Here is a 22,012-nt window from a genome sequence, read left to right as displayed (position 1 = left end):
TCAAATAAGCGAGTGCCAAAATCAAACACCAAGCCCATGTCAATCTGCTCTTCATCAAAGAAACTATCCATTACAAATCTGTTATTTGAAAACATGAGACATCTTATTTTACACGGAGGGAGGGAATCATCAAATTTCCAGGTTTAACCGAATAACTGGAATCCGTGTATAAAGTCAGAATCTGACTTCACTCATTCAAGGCATGTGATTTCTCATTATCTTTCTAGAGTATAAGCTGTGTCATTTGTCAGACCTTGAAGGGGATAGGAATGGACCAAACATGGAACTAAATCATTATTATATGCATTTACATCAAAAATTCAGTTTACTGTGTCATTTAACTAGGGTTCCAACATACCTTTTAAAGAAGAACTCCATGATGACATCACAAAAGTAGCTCGAAATTTGAAGCTATATCCAGGAAAGAATTCTACTGCAGAATACACATTTCCCCTCCTTTCTCTTGTTGGGAGGCCTCCTGATGTAAAGTTGCACCAAAGTCAAGTTTGTATAACACATTTGCTTTATTATAATTTTTTAATGTTGGAACATAAAATACAGCTTAACAAAAACTTAACGCAAACTCGCTGAGTTCTATGCGGGTATGCTAGGTGCAACTAAACATTTCAAGAGTAAGAAAAAAAAATATAGCCTAACAGATGCCAGAGAAGATATCTTTCCTTGCAATTGCAATGAGGACGAAAACGTGCAAAACTTACGCATCCAAGCACTGCAGCTAACAAAACTTATTTATTTTGCTACACTTACTTCAAAAAGACATCTAGGAATGTGTAAATTTAAATTTTTCTTCACATCAAAATATCTGAATTCTATCTACAATGTCAAGGCTTAAATACTAGATTCACCTTACAAAACGATGATGAACGGCCAATGCCAAATCTTGACTCCAGTTGCATTCCCAAAATCGCAGTTTAGATCGGAAGAGCGGTATTTGTCAATTCAGTTAAATGTTGTTGGTGTGAACTTGACTTCGATTCTTCAAAAAGGCTCATCACCTACCAGAATTACAAAGCTGTAAAGATTCAAAATAAAAATAATTTCATGCTGAAACAACATTACACCCTTTTCTGGAGGACAATCATGTGCTTACTTCAGGAACAGGTGGGGACAACAGACTTAGTCATTCTCCGTGTAATGCACTATCTAAATGGCTAGTTTATCCTATTCATATCAGGCAATGTAACTTTTCCTACAAGATAAAATGGAAATATAAAAAATGTATTGAAGACCTGAGTATTTCACAATAATTAAAAATGTTAAAGCAACTGCTTCCAGGAGCTTTCACATGTTTTAAGTGTAATGAATACACACAATTCAAGTATGCATCCTTCAAAACATGATGATGTAGTTGGCCCACAGATTATGAACTTCCTGTCACTCTCATTCTCTCTCTCTGGTTCAGATATTATACTCAGCACTTTGATCTCCTCACTTCAATCCACGTTACTCTCTAAATGTGGGAAACCCACACAAAACATGTAAAATTATATTAGATTTGAAGTTCCTATGGTAGCAGCCACTTGGATAAAAATTACAGTCCCTGTAGTTTTGTAGATAGGTAACAATGTTTCTGAGGAATGTGCAACCTCCCTCCATCTTTTACCCTGAAGATGGAAGCAGAAGGTTCCTCTGAAATGTTAATACCTATCTACCAAAGACATAACATTAAACCCCAGACAACAGTAATTTTCAGCTAAAATTACAGTTCTCAAAAGTAAATTATATATTATTCATGGGAAAATGTATCATCTGAGTTATGTGAATATTTCACACACATATGGTGCATCGTCTATGTAACAGGTATCACCATCACCACNTTAAAAAAAGGGGGGGGGGGGGGTGACACTTCCAAATTAATGAACTTTCCACGTGTGATGTGACATTTCAGTCTATACTGTGGCGTATAGACCTGTTGATAAGTGGTGACCCTGTAAACAGTGGCCAATGCTAACATCCGCAACATATATGCATACAACAATAGTACAACGGTGTTATACAATCTGTTTCTAAGCAACGGATCAATACACACGCCTCTACAATGATGGAGTTATTGTTGGGAACAGTGTTTTCTATTCAGTCCATGCAAAGTGGGTATAAGGAATATGATTAAGGTGATAAAGTGAGTGGTGTTTCTGAGCAACGGATCAATACACACGCCTCTACAATGGAGTTACTGTTGGGAACAGTGTTTTCTATTCAGTCCATGCAAAGGGGTTATAAGGAATACGATTAAGGTGATAAAGTTAGTTGTGGGTTTGCAGTTCAGTTGGGCTCTGCATGGGAGGCTGAGAAGATGGAACTATAAGTTAGTTGAGAGTTAAAAGTCTGGGTGTGAAGAAAAGATTTAGCTGCAAGAGTACAGCTGTGAAAATAAGAGTTTATGTGCTGTAGTCAGAGTGAGACTGTTGTAATTACTGTGTTAAAATCTGTTACCAGGATATGACTAGTGAAGACTGAGAAGACTTAGTGTGTGCTAGTGGTTTATAAAGTGTGGAAATCAGCGATAATGCTGTAATTACTTGTAGTTCAGAATGGTGTGTAAAAGTGGTCAGTAAATCCATTCGCCAAACCCCATCTAAAGTCACTCATATTTGTGACAATATCAATTGTGCTACCTTTGAAGTTAATTAGAGCTTACAACTTTGAAATTTTATATCACAGCTTTACTCATTTTGTACTTTACTGTGACTATACATTACAGATTCAAACACCTTATCAAAGAATGGCACAGAAATTTAACATACTAACGGATGAAAGTGTTTCCACTTAACTCTTAAGTTCAAAACAAAACACTATTATTTCACACACACACTAATAAAAGTGGTCATGGGCACATATAAGTGAATTAAAAATCACTGCTTCTGTAAATCCTAATTTAAAAAATCAGTTTACTGGATTTAATGTTATGCAAGGTGAAATTTACTTCACTCTGAAGTAAGCACACTCTATATATGTAAAGAAGAAAGCAAATGTCCATCTAAAATGAACAACATTCTGCTACTGCCAACATACTTAACTTGGCCAAGAAAATGTTCTGATCTCGAAGTCCTGAACTGTCTAACAGTTCTCATACCACCATATCCTGTTGTCTTAACAGTTTGCAGTGTTAAATGCAACTGATGAGAACTGGACAGTGACGTATTTCAAAATGTGCTCCATTTTTAACTAACTGACCAGAGAAATCTTCATGTTATGTGAGATTCTTAAGTCCTCTTAGAAATTACTATAAAGATGACCCACAAAATGAATGAGACACATTTATGACTTATGACATATAAACACAAGTTTCAAGAACATAAAAAGGCCACATTACTCATATTCCTATAATTTTATTTAATTACATTCCCCACTTAGATTTTTAACATTGACAAGGTATTATTCTGTCATACACAGTACCAAACAAATTAATGGCATATACAGACCACATACTGTTTCACTGCCATATCATGCCAACAAGCATTGTTGTAAGTGTAACTTCACTTTCAATGAATGTTGGGGTCCTCAAACACATCCATATTAACTCCTGGGAGCATAAATTATAGGAGAAATTTTCTTTGTATAATCAAAATCAAAATAGTTGTAAAAAAAAGTATAATCCCTGGCCAAGTTAAGGTGAGTTCAATAAATACCCAAATACACAGTCAACTATGGACAAATGTGTTTGTGTGTGTCAAAAATAATTATTTTGCAATCTGCATAACAAATGAAGGGATCCTGCAATGATAAATACCTCTAAAGAGATCCATCATTAACACACCATTGGGGAAAAATGTTGCTGTATATTTTCCTTCCCCCAGTGCAGACGTACTGTTATCGGAGAGTGACTGTCTACAATGCTGGAATTAAAATACCAAAATCTACCCCAAAACACTAAGCTGCAGTAAAACAAACACAAAATTTAGGGATGTGCGAGCTATAGCCAAGATTTATTATTATTTTCAAGTTACTTCAGCATTCAAAAGCAATAACCTGAAACATCAAAAAAAAAAAAACTCTCAAACACCCCTCAACAAGAATGGCAAGCATTTTGTATCACATATATTTCCATTTCAGCATTTTAAAATGTTACCAATCAAAAGGAAAAAAAGGGGTGGAGGGGAGAGCAACCAAGCAAAAACAGCTGATTTAAATACTGTCTCCCATCAGTGACACTGTTACGTTACAGTGGGAATTTTCTGAAAAATTACCAATCCCTTCATCAAGTCTCAGGTTTCTGTAACAACTGATTACAATTATCTAATTTGGTAACTACTGGCAAGTGAGCTCTGGTTGCCACAGTGGTTCGTCTTCTGGCATGTGATGCCATTTAGTCTAGTACATGGTTACTTTCAGAGGAACCTACTGGCTCCATTTTCAGTGCAGACGTAGTAGTCTGAAGATGAAGGTAGGTTCTTCCATACTGCTGGCAACCATCCACCAGATGACATGGCATCATGTCCCCAAGACCTACAGCCCAATGTTACATTTATCACTGATTCAATAAGATATATTTCAAACATTCTCCACCTAAAATGTAAACATGCTGAAAAATAAAAATCAAATTCAGTGGAATGCAGAAGAACATTCTCACTTCATTTTAATGTGGCAGAAATGCTGACAAGCTAGGACCTGAAGAAAGCAGACTTCTGGGATTTGGCACCGTGTATATGTGGTGTTAACCGACGTTTCGGAGGAACGTATCGCCTCCATCTTCAGGGTAGAAGGAAAAATATAAGAAATCCACAAGCAAAGGGACCGTGTGAACCGGATTTCTTAAATTTTTCCTTCTACCCTAAAGATGGAGGTGATACGTTCCTCCGAAACGTCGGTTAACACCACATATACATGGTGCCAAATCCCAGAAGACTGCTTTCTTCATAGTCACCGCCGTGAAAGCCTCAAATCTTACAAAGCTGGGACCTGCACAACAAATAGAGCAGCAATTCTGGAGTGTTTACTTCCTTTCATTTATCATGAAAACTGTAAGATGGAAAAAGTGTACTAGGCACAGAGATCGTGCATCACTTCTCCCCAGAACTTTTGTGCAAAACATTTTTGGCACAATAAATATTTAGCTTATTAACATGAGTTGTTCTCACTATGTATGCAGAACTGCAGATATGTCTTCTTGTCAGTTAACAATGTTTGGTTTTAATCAAAATCAGAATGTATTCTCAGACTTTAGCAAACTTCTCAACAATAAATTTGACAAAAATCCATTCAGCAGTTAAGAGTTGTCATAGACAGACAGACATGGTGATGCCAACAGACACATTTTTGCAACTTTCACTATGAACTTTCCAAAAAATCAGTACAAACTACCAATGGAACTGATGATTGGTACAGTACTGACCAAAAACCTGAACAATAAATACAAAGCATCAATTCTACAACCACAAATCACACACATTTTAATGAAGAAAAAATGTACAAATAATCATTTTGAAATCTTCAAACTGTTACCTTTACGTATACTTCATATACTATCTAGTGCTATCCTATACTCCGTGGCCTTTAGTCCGCAAGCAAACTATACCAACTGGCCGAGCGACCACCACTTGTGGGCGAAGTTAGTGCCAACTTTTGCAGATATAGGGGTGCCACGTGGTCAGCGCAACAGATCCCAATGGCCGTTAATCTCGGTTTTGTAGGCCAGAGCCACTATTTCCATTCAAGTATTTACTATTGAGTACTAAGTATATAGAGGGGGTGGGTTTCCCCATGCACTTAGACCAGTTATTGGTCCATTGTGCATCCCCCTTTTAATTTCTACTGTCTCCATACCCTATCGGTACTGGTGCTCGCTATTAGCCCCTTTCTGCCAGCGAGGTGCCAACCTTCTACTGGCAGTGGTATCTAATAGTTAGTCCCTTTCTGTCAGAGAGGTCCCCCCTCCTCTGGCAGTGGTACCTAATACTTCCCCATCTACCGGAGGCATTGGAAACTACTTTGGGCAGGAAACTTTTTGCCAAATTTAGCTCAGAGGTCTCCTAGAGACATGAGGTTCCTTTACGTGCCGTAAATCTACGACACGGGACCCACGGCTTAAAGTCCCTCCCGGAGGACTTGTTCCCTGAATTTTTCCGCCCTTAAAAATTCCATGACCTCCAACGGGTTTGAACCCGCGTACCTTGAGTCATGAGGTGGGAACGTTACCCCTAGACTACGGAGGCCGCTTTCCATTCAAGTAGCTCCTCAGTTATAGTCACGAGGCTGAGTGGACCCCGCTTCAAACCCACTAGTTCTCAGAAAATCTGGTAGCACCGGGAATCGAACCCATGACCTCTGGATCTGTAGCCAGGAACTCTGACAACTAGACCACAGAGGTGGTCTGCTGTCCTATACTACTCAAACAAAATGCAATATCTCAATTCTCATGGCAGCAAGCCCCAATGATGGGGCAGCCTGTTCATTCAAAACACTGGTACCTATCTATCAAACTACAAGGTATCACATCCCAAAAGACAGGAATCTTTATACCATAAAACAGAAACATGTGTACACACTTTTGATCTTTCAAGTAACTACAATGAAACTTGAGACTTCGAAGGTACCCCAAATTACATAGAACTTTTATGCTTTCAATTTACATATGAAATCCTCAAAATTATTTATCACTTCTGTCTTTAATTTGCTCATTAAGGGCCAATAACAAAATTAATGAGATGCCTTAAACTAAGTTAGCTATAGGGGTCACCTGGAACTGAGCATTATCCTGTTGTAAACACCGGCACGCTCTAAACCAACCAATCACAAGCAGGCTGAGCAGAAGTATGCATCGCTAGTGGAGTAAATGGTGCACCATCAATCAAAGCTACCAATGAATTACATTAAACTGCCTTACAGTAACCCGACACATTGCACAGTGTAACATTACGCCATTGTGTTTTGCTCTGATGAAATATGGAAAGTATACATCTGAGCTTTCGTAATGTAGATAAACAGCCCATAAAGCTCGTGAAGAATGGAATTTCATCATTAAAATCATTATGCACAGATTCAGAAGCCATTACTAAGACCATCTATTATTTGAATGTGGGTGCATCATTAGAAAGTTACTGATCCTACTTTCAACAAGCTTGCAGTATTCATACACTGGCAAGATATTCAAATATATATGTACAGAGAAAATACTTCTTTCACCAGACAGAAGAGATGCAGATTTGATTGTTTAAAGGGACTTTAAAATCTGTATATACATATATTATGAAATTATATTAATATGTTACTTTCTTCTGATAGTGGCTCCACCCACCCTCTGGCTAGCACACTACTACTTTTTGCAGCCAAGATAACAGAAGAAAGAACGTTATATAAGAGAAATAAACAGAAAACCATACATATGGTTCTTTCAACGTTAACTTATTACAGTCACTTTCATGCCAATTTATTCACTGTGAAGCAACATTTACATATGTAAATACATTCTAGATCTGATCAATGTTAGTCGAGTCTTATGTTACGACCGACAATCAGTCTGCCAGTCTGTGTTGGAATAAAGCACCCATCTGGGGCTTCCGGTTTGACGTGGGGCGCTCTCTCTGATGAGAGGATGATTCTCATTTATAATTGCTGCTGGCCCTCGCCAGCCCTCAAGTCCAAGTCTGGTGGGACTTGTGACCATATTTTACTGTCTCAGATTCGAGACGTCCCTTTTCGTCACCTCCTATGACTTGCAGGGCTTATTCGGCACTGCCTTCACACGGGATCAGCATTAGTATTCAATTCTTCAAACTTGACCCCTAGGAGCATCAAACTGCAAGACCCCACTGAACACACAAGCCTCTCCTCTGCAAGCTTCCCAGACAAGACATAACATACCTTTATCCAAATAATGGATAGAATATATCAGTCCACAAGTAACTTCATTTTCTGTTCATACAAGACCCTTACTAAAGCATGTTATTCAAAATAATTAACTCTTTGTATGCCACATACTAAGTGGACCAGCTCTGGACACTTGAGTTAAAAACCGCAACACCCACACAGATCAGGGCGTTACTAATAAAGCAGCATGCTTGGAACGAACAATCTTTCATGATGTATTTCTAGCATTCAATGGATAATGTCCAAAAACGTAATATCTGTACCAATTCTAAAGGGTTTGGACAATGATGTATTACCTTAAGGATTACTCAGCTCCTACACGTTGGCCATCTTCTAACATCCTACAAGGACACAACATTTCAGAAACTGCATCCATTCATATTCAAGTGAAAAACTGGGGAGGTACATATGCAGTGGTGTCTGTTAGCCTCAATCGTACTGGTCCTAGTGACTGAGGCTAGCTCTATCTAACAGATCCTATTACTGTATAACATAAAACTCACAAACTTCACCACCTCGTTCAAACTGACAATGGATCCTACCCATCCTTTTATCCAGTGAGGACCAGGGGCTTTCCCCAGAGTAAACAGGCAAGGTCATGACACTGACCAGTTACATCCAACTAACAAAAACATAGCAAGGAACTATACCTCCACTCCCCTATACACCTTCATGGTTTAATGCTCATTTAAATATGGGGACAGCTCAGCTCTACCCTACTTATACCATCTATTCCTACTCATCCCCTATGTTTACGCAAGAGTTCCAACACACAAACAGCAGGAACAAAATGGTGGTACCTGCATCAAGTCATTCTTCACAGAATTATAGGCATTTCGTTCTCTACATTAAGAAATGCTTAACACCATGATACACAGCAATGCATAACCAACTTCACACACAATAATACACTGCCAGATAAGTAACGTCTAAGATAAGAGCAGAGAATAAAACAAGTCGCATTCTTCACCATTTCCATCAACATTTTGAGAGAAAAGAAAGGTAAATTTTAACTACTAAATTCCATTATTCTAGAATATAATTTGGTACTGGAAAACATTTAGGTTTTGACATCAACAGCATCAGAGTTCACTTCATGGGACTATGTTAGACCTGTTCTTCACTCATCGAAACCAAATTCTTCAGATAAATGCACTTTGGGCCAGGACCCCAAGATGGAAATCATGAATCCACCACACGTTAACTAAAAAATTTTCCAATGTGCCGAAAAATAATACTGACTAATGTACCACAAAAACTGGTGGCTATGCTGAAGCCTAGAAAATTTTAGCTGTACAGTTTTACAAACTTCATCAACTGTACTTCATGTGTCTTTTACAGTTTGCTTCTATGATGTGTGGACCCAAAATTAAGCTTTAAAGGCTATGCAATGATTTCATTAACACAAACGTTATAACTACAATTGTGAAGATTTTATTTTTACTTTCTCAAGTCATAAGCTAACACCAAAAGACCTTTTCACGAAGCAATCAGAATAAATGTTTATCAATTTAAACATTTATATCTATATGCTAGCTGTTGTCAGAAACCCAAAACTTTACCACAGAAAGTGATAAAAACTAGTTCAGAAGAACTGGCATCCGGGGTCCGCAGCCACAAAAGTCACAAAATTCTCCAGCTTCAAAGTCGAGAAGTGTACAGGGGATGGGATATATGCCACTTACCTCGGAATGTTCATATCTGTGGGATAAATATAAAATTAAGAACAGAAGTATACTTTTCCCCATGAAACAATATGACATACCTGTACACCAGTGTCACTCACTGATTCTAAATGTGGGTGCCTGTGACGTGGGTGAGCGAACTGGCTACTCATCTCCATGCCCCACCTCTCGACCACCACTGCTCCTGCCTGCCTTAGGGTCTTGATGGTGGCGACTAGAGGGTCGCTGACTTGGCGAGGAACGACGGCCATAATCTCCATTCAAACCTACAGTATGTCAACAAATATACATATAGTGCAAGAATATTATGGTGCCACGAATAGTGCAGGGAAATGCCAGCAAGCAACTGCTCTGGTCTGGTCACGTAAGTAAAAGACCTAGCATTGAAAGGGTTAATATAACTTAAGGTAATATAACATATATGCATTAATGTGGAGTATGTTTTAATGACATTTCATTAAGAACGTGATGAATGCAAAAATTACATTTTTTCTATTTCATCACTAAACTCCAACCCTAAGAATTCAAAAACCTTGTCTGACCTTCAGCATTAGATTTCAATGAATATTTTGACTGCTTACCCCGATCCTTGTTAGACCTTCGATGGTGGTCCCTATCATGCTCATCACCAGCTTTCCGTCTATGATCTCGACTTTGGTCTCTTGACTTACTGCGGCTATTACGAGAGGACCTGCAATATAAATTAACATTGGATTTATGCTACAATAATAATTTTGAACTTTTGGCACTGTAAATCAATATTAATATTAAATCAATCATGCTTCCATTTGTTAAAAAAAAAACTGTACGTATGGCTCATTCTAACCATGTCAAAGACACCTACAAGCTGTCAGGGAAGATGTACCATCATGCACTGCAGTTGAGAATGCAACTTACTTTTAAGAACCAATTGTGACCAGTTTTCTTCAGGGAAATTTTATTATCACATATAACGTTGCAGTCACAATCTATGATGTATATTTTAAACTGATACCAGCAATTACAAAGAGAAACAATAGCAAAATCGAAGATATCGATATAAAATTTTTAGAAACAGTGAAGGAAAAACAAAAAAAAAAAAGTGGAATTAAAAACAAAACTTTTATAACACTGGAACTCATTATTTGTTAACAGAGTCAGAAGAGAAACAATTACAATGGCTTGGGTAAGTAAAAGGAAAACATAACAAAGAAGGAAACTGACAACATTAATATTAAAAGTTAAATAAAAGAGGTCTGTGGGGTGTACTAGAATAAGATGGTTTAGTGAGAAACTGGAAGACATCAAGAAGAGAGGACAGAACTGGCAAGAAACTGAAAATGCGAAGATTGTGATAATAAGAGAATGGAGACTTTTTGTACATGGATCTGTATAAAATAGAAATGGTGCTCGAAGATGAAAAGAATTCTACAGTCACACTGACCAATAACAACACAAAGTGTCTTCTGCACCATGCACCACGGGGAGGAGGCACTAACAGAAACAGAGTGGTGTTCTAATACTGATACTATTTATTTAAACAGTCTTCATTTGCTGATAATGAACTTATCAGACTTATTTACTCACCTTCCTCTTTCCTCGCAACTCTTCACACTTCTTCTGTTATAATCCTTATCCCGGCTACTTCTTGTACTACTTCGACTACGACTCGAACTACGACGATGTGTCCGTGGACTCCTGGATCTATGTTTTGGTCGGTTCCTATGTCTTTCTTCCTCTTCTCTTTTCTTTCTCCTCTCTTCTCTTTCCCTGTCTCTTTCTCTGTCTCTCCTATGTTCTTCTTCTTCTCGCAAACGTGCACGTTCCCGGCGCTCTTCTTCTCTTTTCCGCTCCTTGTCATCACGTGACTTCTGGCGATTATTCTTTAATAAAGAAAAGGATTATACATGCGGAAAGCTGGCAATGATGTTACAGAAATTGGACAGCATACAAAGAAGATGCACCTTCCAGCCAGTATAAGGTATATGATAACCAGAAGTAGCTACCTAACATATTCAACAGAAGAATAACATGAACGGGCGTGCTACAGAACTATAAACCAATTTATATTGCCAATTTCTTGAATACCATCTTTGGCTTATGAAGTTTCACCATGATACTCTTTGGGCTTTCTTTTGACTAAAACCCCTTCCCACACCCACTCTCCAAATGCACACACTATTAAAATAATGTGTAACAGTTGATTATTAGGTAAAATGTTCGATTTAACAGGTTCTCACAGCAGAGACTATGAAAATTACAATCTTCTTGGAGGTTATACCATGTGCTCTGATTTAAATTCACTGGCATTTCATAGGGACATAATTCCTCCATCTTCAAGGTCAAAGAATAAGCCATGCAAGAAACCAGCAAGCAGAGCTCTGTCTTGGTGATGGAGGCATTATGTGCTTCTGAAACATCAGTGAACTTCAACCACACAACACAGCATCACTTCCCAGACAACAGTAAACTTTACAGGCAAACTGTTTCAAAGTGACTCCAACCACTGGGTTCCTAGTTCATGAGTAACATTAAAAATTGTACCAGGATACAAAATTTTCTACACGATTACAAACTTTATAAACTATGGAACACAACACATTTTTTAATTTCATTATCAGAGGGAAAAATATAACAATACACGTAAAATAGTTTAAACTTGAATTTGATTTGTTTCATTCTGGTCCGTCACACTAACAATTACAAAGACAAAACAAATCCATCCAGTGTGACTATTGAAGTTTTTACTACTTGAAAGCTTAACACCCTTACATGTTTCAGTCCCTATAGACCATCATCAGAGGGACATGGATACTTTTTTGGAAACTCTATCACAATGGGTGTTTTGAGTGTTAAAATACATATACATACAATGTTTGTAATGCACAATATATACAAAATCCAACTTTTCCACCACTACAGCAGCTTTCTTGGTATATTAAAGTTTTTAAGACTTTTGTTTTGTTCTGTGCAAGCCATGAACAAACACAGAACGATACCAAGAATCTCCTTCTCAAGAGAGACAGGCAGCACAAGTTCAGGCCCCGTCAAGAAAGACAATAGGAGAAAGGACACGAACCTACTTGGTTTATAAATTTTAACTTAAATAACAAAGTTTTAAAAACTTTAGTATACCAAGAAAGCTGCTGTAGTGGTGGAAAAGTTGGATTTTGTATATATTGTGCATTACAAACACTGTATGTATATGTATTTTAACACTCAAAACACCCATTGTGATAGAGTTTCCAAAAAAGTATCCATGTCCCTCTGATGATGGTCTATAGGGACTGAAACATGTAAGGGTGTTAAGCTTTCAAGTAGTAAAAACTTCAACAGTCACACTGGACGGAGTTGTTTTGTCTTTGTAGTTTAAACTTGACTTCAAACCATTAAAAAATTCTACATGTTATATGACTACAACCATCCAAAATTTAACAAATCTATGTTCAATTCCAAGTTTTCATGGCTGTCATGTCAAAGTCTGGCATCAAAGTAACTTCTGAACTGCTTGATCCTGCCACTAATTTTAATGAAAGTTGTCAAATTTGTTCCGCTTGTTTGAAAGTCCTATCCCTTTAGTCTAAAATACACATCAGAACAAGTCTCATTCTATAGCTTACTACTCCAGAATTACTTTTCTTCCATTCTTGGGGTGATGTCAGACCAAGTGCTCCACATACTGTGTGGCTAGGAAGAAATGAAGTGATCAGAGCAAAACCTGCACTAGAACCACTCGTAATTCCTTGGGATTGAACCTGGACCTTTACAGTGAGAAGCCAGTTTTTGTGCCACACTGGGTTACTACATAAAGACATGCATACACAAATTATACAATTTTATTATGATAAAAAGGAATAACTCAATAAAAGAAGCCTAAAGGTTTCTTAACTACAGGTGGATTTCATTTGAGGAAGAAATTAGACTTACTATCAATTCTTCCATGGCCATTTTCAACCTAGCATAGCCGACATGTTGTTTCCCCATCAAATGATCATCTATACGTTGCTGGGCATCACCAACAATGAGAAATGCCCCACATACATCACACACTTCCATCTGTTTCTCTTGGGCAGCTGCTAGTTCTGCAGTCTAAAAAATGGAGCAAGAAGTTGTAAAAATAACTTTAGATTATAACAACGCATTAATGCACACGTCACAATACTGACATTACTGCCTGACTGAAACATCTGTGAGCATGCCTTATATCTTGAGCAGGCAACCTTGTTATGGAAGTCCTGTGCGCTCAACTTAATTTCCAGTGCAGTGGGGGGCTCTCGTTCCCATCGTATGTTGCATACAGAATCTGGGAACTTTGTAATGATGACATAACTATATGCCATGATGACACGCCTTCAAAAATGTTTAAGGCAGTTTCCAGAACACACCATCTTGGGAGTTGGAAATGCTCCTGAAAACATCCTGGGGGTACCTTACAGAGCTGGGTGCCATTTTTCTTTTTTGTTGAAGCTACAATGTTCATATTCAACAGGCACTGACCTATAACACACATCTTCTTAAATACTGAACATGAATAAAATCCATTCAACTGTTCAGGCATGAGATGCATATCCATAAAAACTCCATGGTTTTTGTCCGCAAGCAAACAATACCGATCAAGCAAGTGCCGCTTGTTGAAGTTAGTGCCAACTTTTGCTGATAGATGATGTCAAGATGCATATCCATACATTCAAAAATAGACAAATGGCATTCCAAACACCACTCTTTTTTTAATTTGAGGTGGGAGGGGGCTCAAAACATGACAGCATGTTCTTGTAATGTGCATGAGAAAATGAAAACTGAACTATAACAAAACATAATGTTATTAACACACAGGTCAGTTTGAGCAGAAAAATATGCTTTGTCACTGAGTGGTTCCTGGCACAAATCTCAAGGACAATGAGGACTTCTTGGTTCTCTTCAGCCCCTCCCAGAAAATTCTGGCACAGTATCTAAGATTAGGCCAGAACCACTGTCTTACACAACCTTTAATGATTCATAATTCACTAAACATCCTACCATTTCATGTCATCTACTTAAACAATCATCAAATAAACCACAAATAAATGATAATATCAAATGTTACGGTACAAAGCATCACATGTTCACCTGCTGCCAGTGACTGTTCTCGTTGTTGCCACGCAGTTGTTCTCGCTCCTCTTTCAGCTGGTCACACAGCTTCATCAGACCCTGTGCCTGCTCCACATTCCCTTGGATCCCCATCTGCTCAGCCTCATCAACCAAACTATTAATCTTCTCTGTTAAAAACTTTATCTGCTCCTCATTTCTTTGTGTCTGAGCTGGTGAAAGAGATATCTGTAACAACAAAATATTATAGACAGAAAAGGAAGATAATTTCCAAAAAAAAAAAAAAAGTTAAAATAAAAGGAAAAGTTCCCTCCTGCTTAGTTAATGAAGCACTATGTCACAAAGACATATGGGGAAGTGGAGGTACAGTTCCACGTGCTCTTGACCTTGGCACTAGATGGAGATGAGTGGTCAGCTTCACGCCCTTGCCACTTTACCCCTGGGGAAAGAGCCCCTAGTACCCATTGGATAGGAGGCTGGGTGGCCCCAGAGTCAGTCTGGATGCTCTGGAGAAGAGCAAAAAATCTTGCATTGCCAGGAATCGAACACAGGCCACCTAGCCGGTAGCTGATCACTATACCAACTCCCCAATGAACTGAAGTACGCAAAAACAATATTCCAGATTACATTTTAATTTACTTCAAATTCATTCTTATTTCTCATTAGTTTAAAATACATTGTTTCTTCCTTAACAGTTACTGTTTGTGAACTCCTAAACCTAACAAACTGGTTCCCACAATAACAAAAAAACACAACCCACTGAAAATTTCTTCCAATTAAGTTAAAAAATAACAAAATCGTTAAGATGGAATATATATATATATATATATGTGTGTGTGTGTGTGTGTGTGTTACCCCATCAAACTCCCTCCCACTTATTTTGGCAGAAGCAAGGAAGTTTCAACATCAGATGAGCTATCCCACACAGAAACGTCCCTAATATAACCAAACCCCCTTCCCCTCCCCCTGACATTCAGTAACTAAGACTGAGCAGCACTGAAAAGAAATGTATCAACAAAACAAAGCAGAGGCTTCATCAGATTCAAACAACCAGCTATATCCCACAATGCACTCCACTCAAACTATCTATGTTCACACAAAAAATTCAAGTAAAGGTATAAAATAAAGCTTCTACCTCCTCTGAAACAAAGCAACCACGTACAAACACCAAAGAAGCACTATGTAATCAAAAATCATCCAGGAAAATGGCATGGTACAGAGACAAAGATCATATTTTGTACCCAATAAAACTGATGAAAAACGACACAACCCCACATGCCCAAACAGGGAAATAAAGCTACAGGTCGCCCGCCCCCTCCTTTTTATATACCAATGCAACTTTGAGAAGAACTACCATCTATTATCCTTTTACCACATATTGACTATTTCATACACCAAAGACTCCACACAAAGCACCGCGTCCAACAAATCATCTGAGAGTAATTTGTTGCAACAGGAGGGGTGATATATAGCAAGGTCATCACATAAACTTCCTTTTACTGTTTTAAAAATATGGAATGTAGACTACAGAGCTATTTTATTTCACTTTTCCTACTAAAATATTGTATGAACAAGTGTGTAGTAACATAATTCTATATTCACCGATAGCTAAAACTCGTAACATTAATACTCACAGCATCAGCTTTTCCAATAAGGGCAAGCCGCTGTTTTCCTTTGACGATTTTTCTTTCCACTTCATTCAACATGCTCTGGCAGAAGCGAATAAATTCATCTTCATACTGCTGTTTTTTATAACTATGGGACTTTTCGTACAAAGATTTAGCTTCATCATCATGAATCTTGGCACATTGCCCGAGGTCTGCTCTCGTATTTACGAAAAGATCGTGTGGGCAAAATTTCACCAAGTATAGTTTGCAATACTGAAAATATAATAAAATTACAAGTTAATAGCGCTCCCTACTGGCTTGAATCCGTAGAGTTACAAGCTATAACTGCCTTCATACACACAAAACCACAACGTCAATATAATAATACAGAACATTACAAGTAAACGAATTACCTCAGGGTCTTCCCAGTTCAACTCTTTTCCTTTATCATCAGGGGCAATGTTTCTATTTCTGCCCATAAGCTCATCAAGCAACGCTGCAGCTGCAAGCACAGCCATTTTCTCGATCTTCTGACTTCTCTTTGTCGTCTTTGTCGTTCCGTAGCACGGATTATTACCTAGCAACAGGATATTGCGTTCACGAAGAAGTCACGGTGTACATATTTCTTCACATTTATTATACATAATTTGCAAAATTTGCAATAAATGTATATAATCAATAAGTACCGGCTCATGAATTAGTTATGCCCAGTGGCGTAACTCATATATTCCTCATTTTTGTCCACTTATGCATCATTTTAATTCTTGTACTGGGGTTTTACTCAGGTATGTCTGGTGGGGAAACCGAGGAAACTGGCAACCGTAACGCAGTTTCCTCAATTATCGCTGCTCCATGCAGTAACATATGTTCAACTCAGGCTGATTACCGTTCTCCGTAATTGCAGTTGCCAGTTTCCTTGGTGTGCCGTCGCCCGTACAGTTAGGACCCGTTAGGATGGTGTATTTTTTCAGTCTACGTGTAGTTTCGCTTTTGTCTAGTAGGTTCACTGCTAGTGCATTAGTGTACTTTCTAATTTTTGGTATTTGGTGGTCAGTTATTTTTATTTCACTGAGCACAGTGTTCATTTACAGATCTTAATGGGTCCTGTGGTTATGTATCAAGGTGCGTTCAGAATGGATTGGAGAGTCTGGATTGCAAGCGCATGAGGATTACGATATAATTGGAGGCCCCCCCCCCATAGCTGAAATTATATGGCCGTTCGGTACTGTTCTTTTTTCTAAGGTTCCGTTCATTATCTCCGTTATTTTGGGTACTTGTTCTATGGTACAGGTGTAAGAATATTAAAATGGATCTCGGTGAGATAGAATGGGGTGGTATGGATTGGATTGATCTGGCTCAGGATATGGACCGCTGGAGGACTCCTGTGAACATGGTAATGAACCTTCGGGTTCCATAAAATGCTGGGAAGTTCTTGAGTAGCTGCACAATTGTCAGCTTCTCAAGAAGGGCTCAGCATCATGAGTGAGTTCTAGGGTAGAGAGTTTCTATTGGAATCCAAACTTATGGTCTGGGAGGACCTCTTCAGCATAGCTTTTTCGAAGATCTTGCTCGTTGTCGGGAGTAGGCTGATTGGTCTGCATGAGCTGTCTTCCTCTAGCAGTTTACCAGGTTTTGGGATCATTATGATCTCCATGACTTTCCACTGAACTTGGAAATATCCTGTTCTAATAATTGCATTGCATATAGTTGTTAGATGGACAGTGCCTTTTCTTCACCTTTCTTTGAATTGAATTGAATTGAATTTATTTACATTCTATAAATCCTAAGTAGGTTAGTACCTTTGGATACAGAACAAGTCAAAAGGTTACATACATAAGTACAGGCAATTTTAGCTTAAAAATTAATATAACTTAATTTTACATCATTCTCTATTTACATTGAAGTATTCATCTAAAGAGTAGAAGGAATGAGCATGTAGATAATTCTTTAACTCTGATTTAAACTTTTTAGTATCATTGCCCAAGTTTTTAATACTTTGTGGCAGATTGTTGAACACTTTTATGCCAGTAAAGTAGACTCCTTTTTGATATACTGATAAAGTTGATGAGGGTAGGTGGAAGTTATATTTTTGTCTAGTATTCATGTTATAGACATCAGAATTTAATTTGAATTTATCTTTGTTGTAAACAACAAATAAGAGAACATTAGGTCACATCCAGGTGCTCTCCTTGGGCAGAGATATTGATGTGATTTGAGGTTCTCACAGCTGTGAATGTAAAGATAGTGTTCTTGGATGTGATACCATGCAGCCTGGAAGTTAAGCAGCAATGACTTGAAGAAATCTGTTGCCTCCATCTTTGCGGTCAGTGGAGACACAGTTCCAAAATACTGATAACCACCACATGGTGCCATAATACCACAAGACCACAATCTAAATATTCACTACTGCGAAAACTCACAGCTCATGGGGATATACATGGAGAATAAAAAATACTAGTGCTTCAAAGTCAGGCTGCAAGAATTTAGTTGAGACAACTGTTTTATTTAATTTTAAATAAGTACATACTGATAGAAATAGGCAAACCTTTGGAAATATTCATTGTTCATGCCTTCCAAAATCAGTTAAATTAAATGCACAACAAATATAATATTCAATGCCATGGGCAATAACAATACATTAAAAATATATACATATATAATAATTATATACAAACAAAATAATCATCTACATATCTAGAATTTAAACTAATTTGTTTCCAGATCTTTCTACCAGTACTCTGTAAAAATATCTATAATTTATACCAAAATATATCGGAACAAGCCCCACCATTAACCCATGCGTCATGATGGCTCCAATTTGTAAACATGTACAAAATATACATAAAACAAGGATACAATATATTATCATTATGTGATATGCCACAAGTCAGGCAGAATTAAACTGTACATAAAACATCTTTGAGGGCATGTCACACATCATCATAAAATGACTACATTCTAGATTCTAAAGGGTTCTGATGATGTATAACACATAAATTGCTGGGTTTTGGACTTTTTCAATCATCCGAAATTCTAGGAAATAGAAAACATGACATTTCAGAAACTGGATCTATTTCCATTCTCAGGTGGGGGGGGGGAGACATACTCGGACTCCAGTGATTGAGATTAGCTCTTTCTAAGGGGCCCGACTGAGTGCCCCCCCCCCACCTGATGATGGAAAAAGATCCAGTTTCCAAAACATTTTCTATTTTCTAGAATAGCGGATGATGGTAAAAGTCCAAAAACCCTGTAATTATGTGTGACTACATTCTATTTTCAACAGCTGATGGGAATGAAAATTGCTATACTGGCAATTCACTGAACACAGGAATTTTCTTCCATAAGGTTCCCTACTCAAGGTATGAAATACCCTCAAAGACATTCCAAATGAATAGTAACTAGGAATGTAAGATTTTAGGCTTTCATGGCGGTGACTATGAAGAAAGCAGTCTTCTGGGATTTGGCACCGTGTATATGTGGTGTTAACCAACGTTTCGGAGGAACATATCGCCTCCATCTTCAGGGTAGAAGCAGACTGGTCTACTTTTACCGGTTCTCACGGTCCCTTCACTTGCGGATTTCTTATATTTTTCCTTCTACCCTGAAGATGGAGGCGATACGTTCCTCCGAAACGTCGGTTAACACCACATATACATGGTGCCAAATCCCAGAAGACTGCTTTCTTCAGTAACTAGGAATGTTGCTTTTTCCACAGTACATATTCTGTCACATCCCTAAATCAACTATAACCACCGTTTGACTACTAATTTATAAAATGAAGTCTTCGTATTGTTGTATTAATTGACAAAAAATAAATAAAGTATTGCTTCATAAGTTACACAATCACAGGTCAGGCGGTAGCATCTACATCAACATGAACTCTTTTACGTATATTATCTCAGAGGGAACTTAAATTATCAAGTAACAATTGCAATAACTCAAAGACACTTTTCATAAATTTAAAGTATTCTGTCACTAAAAACACTGAATAATTATAAAAATATCAGGAATAAATAGTGAAGCGCATGGGTATAATAAAAGTCTAAAATTTCTAGATGTGTCTAATTCAGCAGAACACTGTTACTCTAAAATGAACAGTGTCCTTCCTGAAGCACTAAAACATAGTATTTAAACCTTTCCTCTGTCCTTTTCAGAAAGCTTCTGATGTAATTTTCTCATGCTGGGCCACTGCTGGAACCTTCCAACACCACAAATTTACTGCCACATTATCGTGTGCTAAACGTTATATCCTTTGGCTGTTTACACACTTTTACCTACCTTCTAGTAGTTCACATACAGGAATAAATGGTGGAAATGCTTATATTTTACTATACCAAATCAACTTTTTTATTTTCTACATAAGGCTAGTAGGGCCCTGAAGGTGGATGCAATATAGCTATAAGAACCACAAATCCAGATTTATGTACTTACAAAACTAATTACTAAGCACAATTAAAAATTTCTGCGCATAAATATTTCAGTGTCTTACAGTACCTTTCATACATGATCTAGCGCACTCTTATGATTTCAGATGTTTTCCTGCCAGGTTACTGGAGTGCACAAAAGTAGCACTACATTTTTAAGACTACATACACTACACATACTATTTCAAAGTTATTCAAACCAATGAAAATTGCTGACACAGTGCTTATGTTTCATGGACACACTCACATATAGATCACAACACCATTTACTCACTAATGGCCCCATAAACCCAGGAAGAAAACATTTGCAATGGCAACTGAAAACTTTAACTGTATTGCTACTTTTGTGCCACCCTGTATTGTAAATTGACAATATGTATTGCAAAAGATATATAAAACTTGAGATTCTCAATGTGAGTCATTTAGATATATGTATTTGAGATTCTAAAGACAGCATATATTCCATCTGCTACAAACATTTTTCAGAAACTTTTAATTTAACATGGTGGCTCTAACAAAATCCTGCAACACTTTGTTAGTCCTGAACACCTAAAATATAGTCAGATCCCCTATTCAATGGTGCTAAAGCAAGGATAAATCTAATACCTTATGACTGCATAGTCTCAAACATTAAAGTACAGCCAAAAAGGCACTTAACCCCTTTACATATGAGTATTTATTTTATGTGGCAAACCTGTCAGGTCATGTATTTTCAGAATATTAAAAAAAAAAAAAAAGAAAGTGGTAAGTTTTCCGAATTGGTTGCAAGAGTATTTCATCACATGTACATCTAAGAAATGGCAGTAGTTTTGCATGTTTACATCTTGTCGATAGAATGCCTGGAAGATAAATGAGAAATTTTGCAACATCCCATGACAACTGCTCTGTTGTCAGTAAGGAATGCATAGCTAAGGTAAAGATATTTGTGTCAAGTTCCTAAAAAAGGTTAAACTGCATTCAAGTGCAATAGTTACACAAAAGCCTGTCAAAGCTTCTGAAACCTTACCACAAACAAGACTTATACATTTATATATGCACAAACTGCAACAGATGAATGTAGAAACTACAGTACCATCACAATAGCAAAAGTCATAAAATGTATTCATAATTAACAACAAAATCAGTCATTTTGCGGAATGTAATTCAACTAACAAGTGTTCATAACTATACAATGAAGTTCAGAAACATGGTTCTTAGGATCCATGCATTCTATTTATTTGATAATAGCTAAAGTTTTAATGCTAACTTCCATCCATTGCCTACTGATATCAGATTCACATTTATCACGATACTTCTGTTGTGCAGCTTGTCCAAACCACAGTTTAACATACCTCCTCTCTTCCTGTCTACATTTACATACATTTTTGCTGTGTCTGCAGTGAGAAGTTGCAGAAATGTGTCTATT

At 37.5% G+C, this 22,012-nt stretch overlaps 1 protein-coding gene and 1 long non-coding RNA gene across 2 annotated transcripts; one reads left to right on the top strand and one right to left on the bottom strand.

Annotated features, from left to right (window-relative positions):
* Nucleotides 1–731: 731 nt before the first annotated feature.
* Nucleotides 732–16,724, bottom strand: LOC111868091 (luc7-like protein 3). The gene is made up of 8 exons (XM_023858476.2): nucleotides 16,597–16,724; nucleotides 16,211–16,456; nucleotides 14,598–14,804; nucleotides 13,419–13,580; nucleotides 11,079–11,374; nucleotides 10,094–10,203; nucleotides 9,593–9,778; nucleotides 732–1,033 (listed from the first exon to the last, which is right to left on the bottom strand). Exons 1-7 carry the CDS (start codon nucleotides 16,699–16,701, stop codon nucleotides 9,657–9,659), a joined length of 1,248 nt encoding a protein of 415 aa, XP_023714244.1. The 5' UTR covers nucleotides 16,702–16,724; the 3' UTR covers nucleotides 732–1,033; nucleotides 9,593–9,656.
* A 452-nt stretch (nucleotides 16,725–17,176) lies between these two features.
* On the top strand, nucleotides 17,177–21,670 carry LOC117282600. The gene is made up of 2 exons (XR_004513402.1): nucleotides 17,177–17,305; nucleotides 20,338–21,670. It is a non-coding gene; the product is annotated as an uncharacterized LOC117282600 (long non-coding RNA).
* Nucleotides 21,671–22,012: the final 342 nt, after the last annotated feature.

Source organism: Cryptotermes secundus, unplaced genomic scaffold (assembly GCF_002891405.2).
Source record: "Cryptotermes secundus unplaced genomic scaffold, Csec_1.0 scaffold1361, whole genome shotgun sequence".
In the NCBI taxonomy this organism is placed as follows: Eukaryota; Metazoa; Arthropoda; class Insecta; order Blattodea; family Kalotermitidae; genus Cryptotermes; species Cryptotermes secundus.
Note: the sequence above shows the minus strand (reverse complement) of the source record. Positions and strands in the feature narration are given on the sequence as shown.

What these genes read in the sequence shown, in the direction of transcription:
- LOC111868091 (XM_023858476.2), bottom strand. Translation starts at nt 16,701, where the DNA reads ATGGCTGTGCTTGCAGCTGCAGCGTTGCTTGATGAGCTTATGGGCAGA. An exon ending in AGAACAGTCACTGGCAGCAG is followed by an intron (nt 13,581 to 14,597) that starts GTGAACATGTGA and finishes TCCATTTTTTAG; the next exon opens with ACTGCAGAACTAGCAGCTGC. An exon ending in AGTTGCGAGGAAAGAGGAAG is followed by an intron (nt 10,204 to 11,078) that starts GTGAGTAAATAA and finishes TTTATATTGCAG; the next exon opens with GTCCTCTCGTAATAGCCGCA.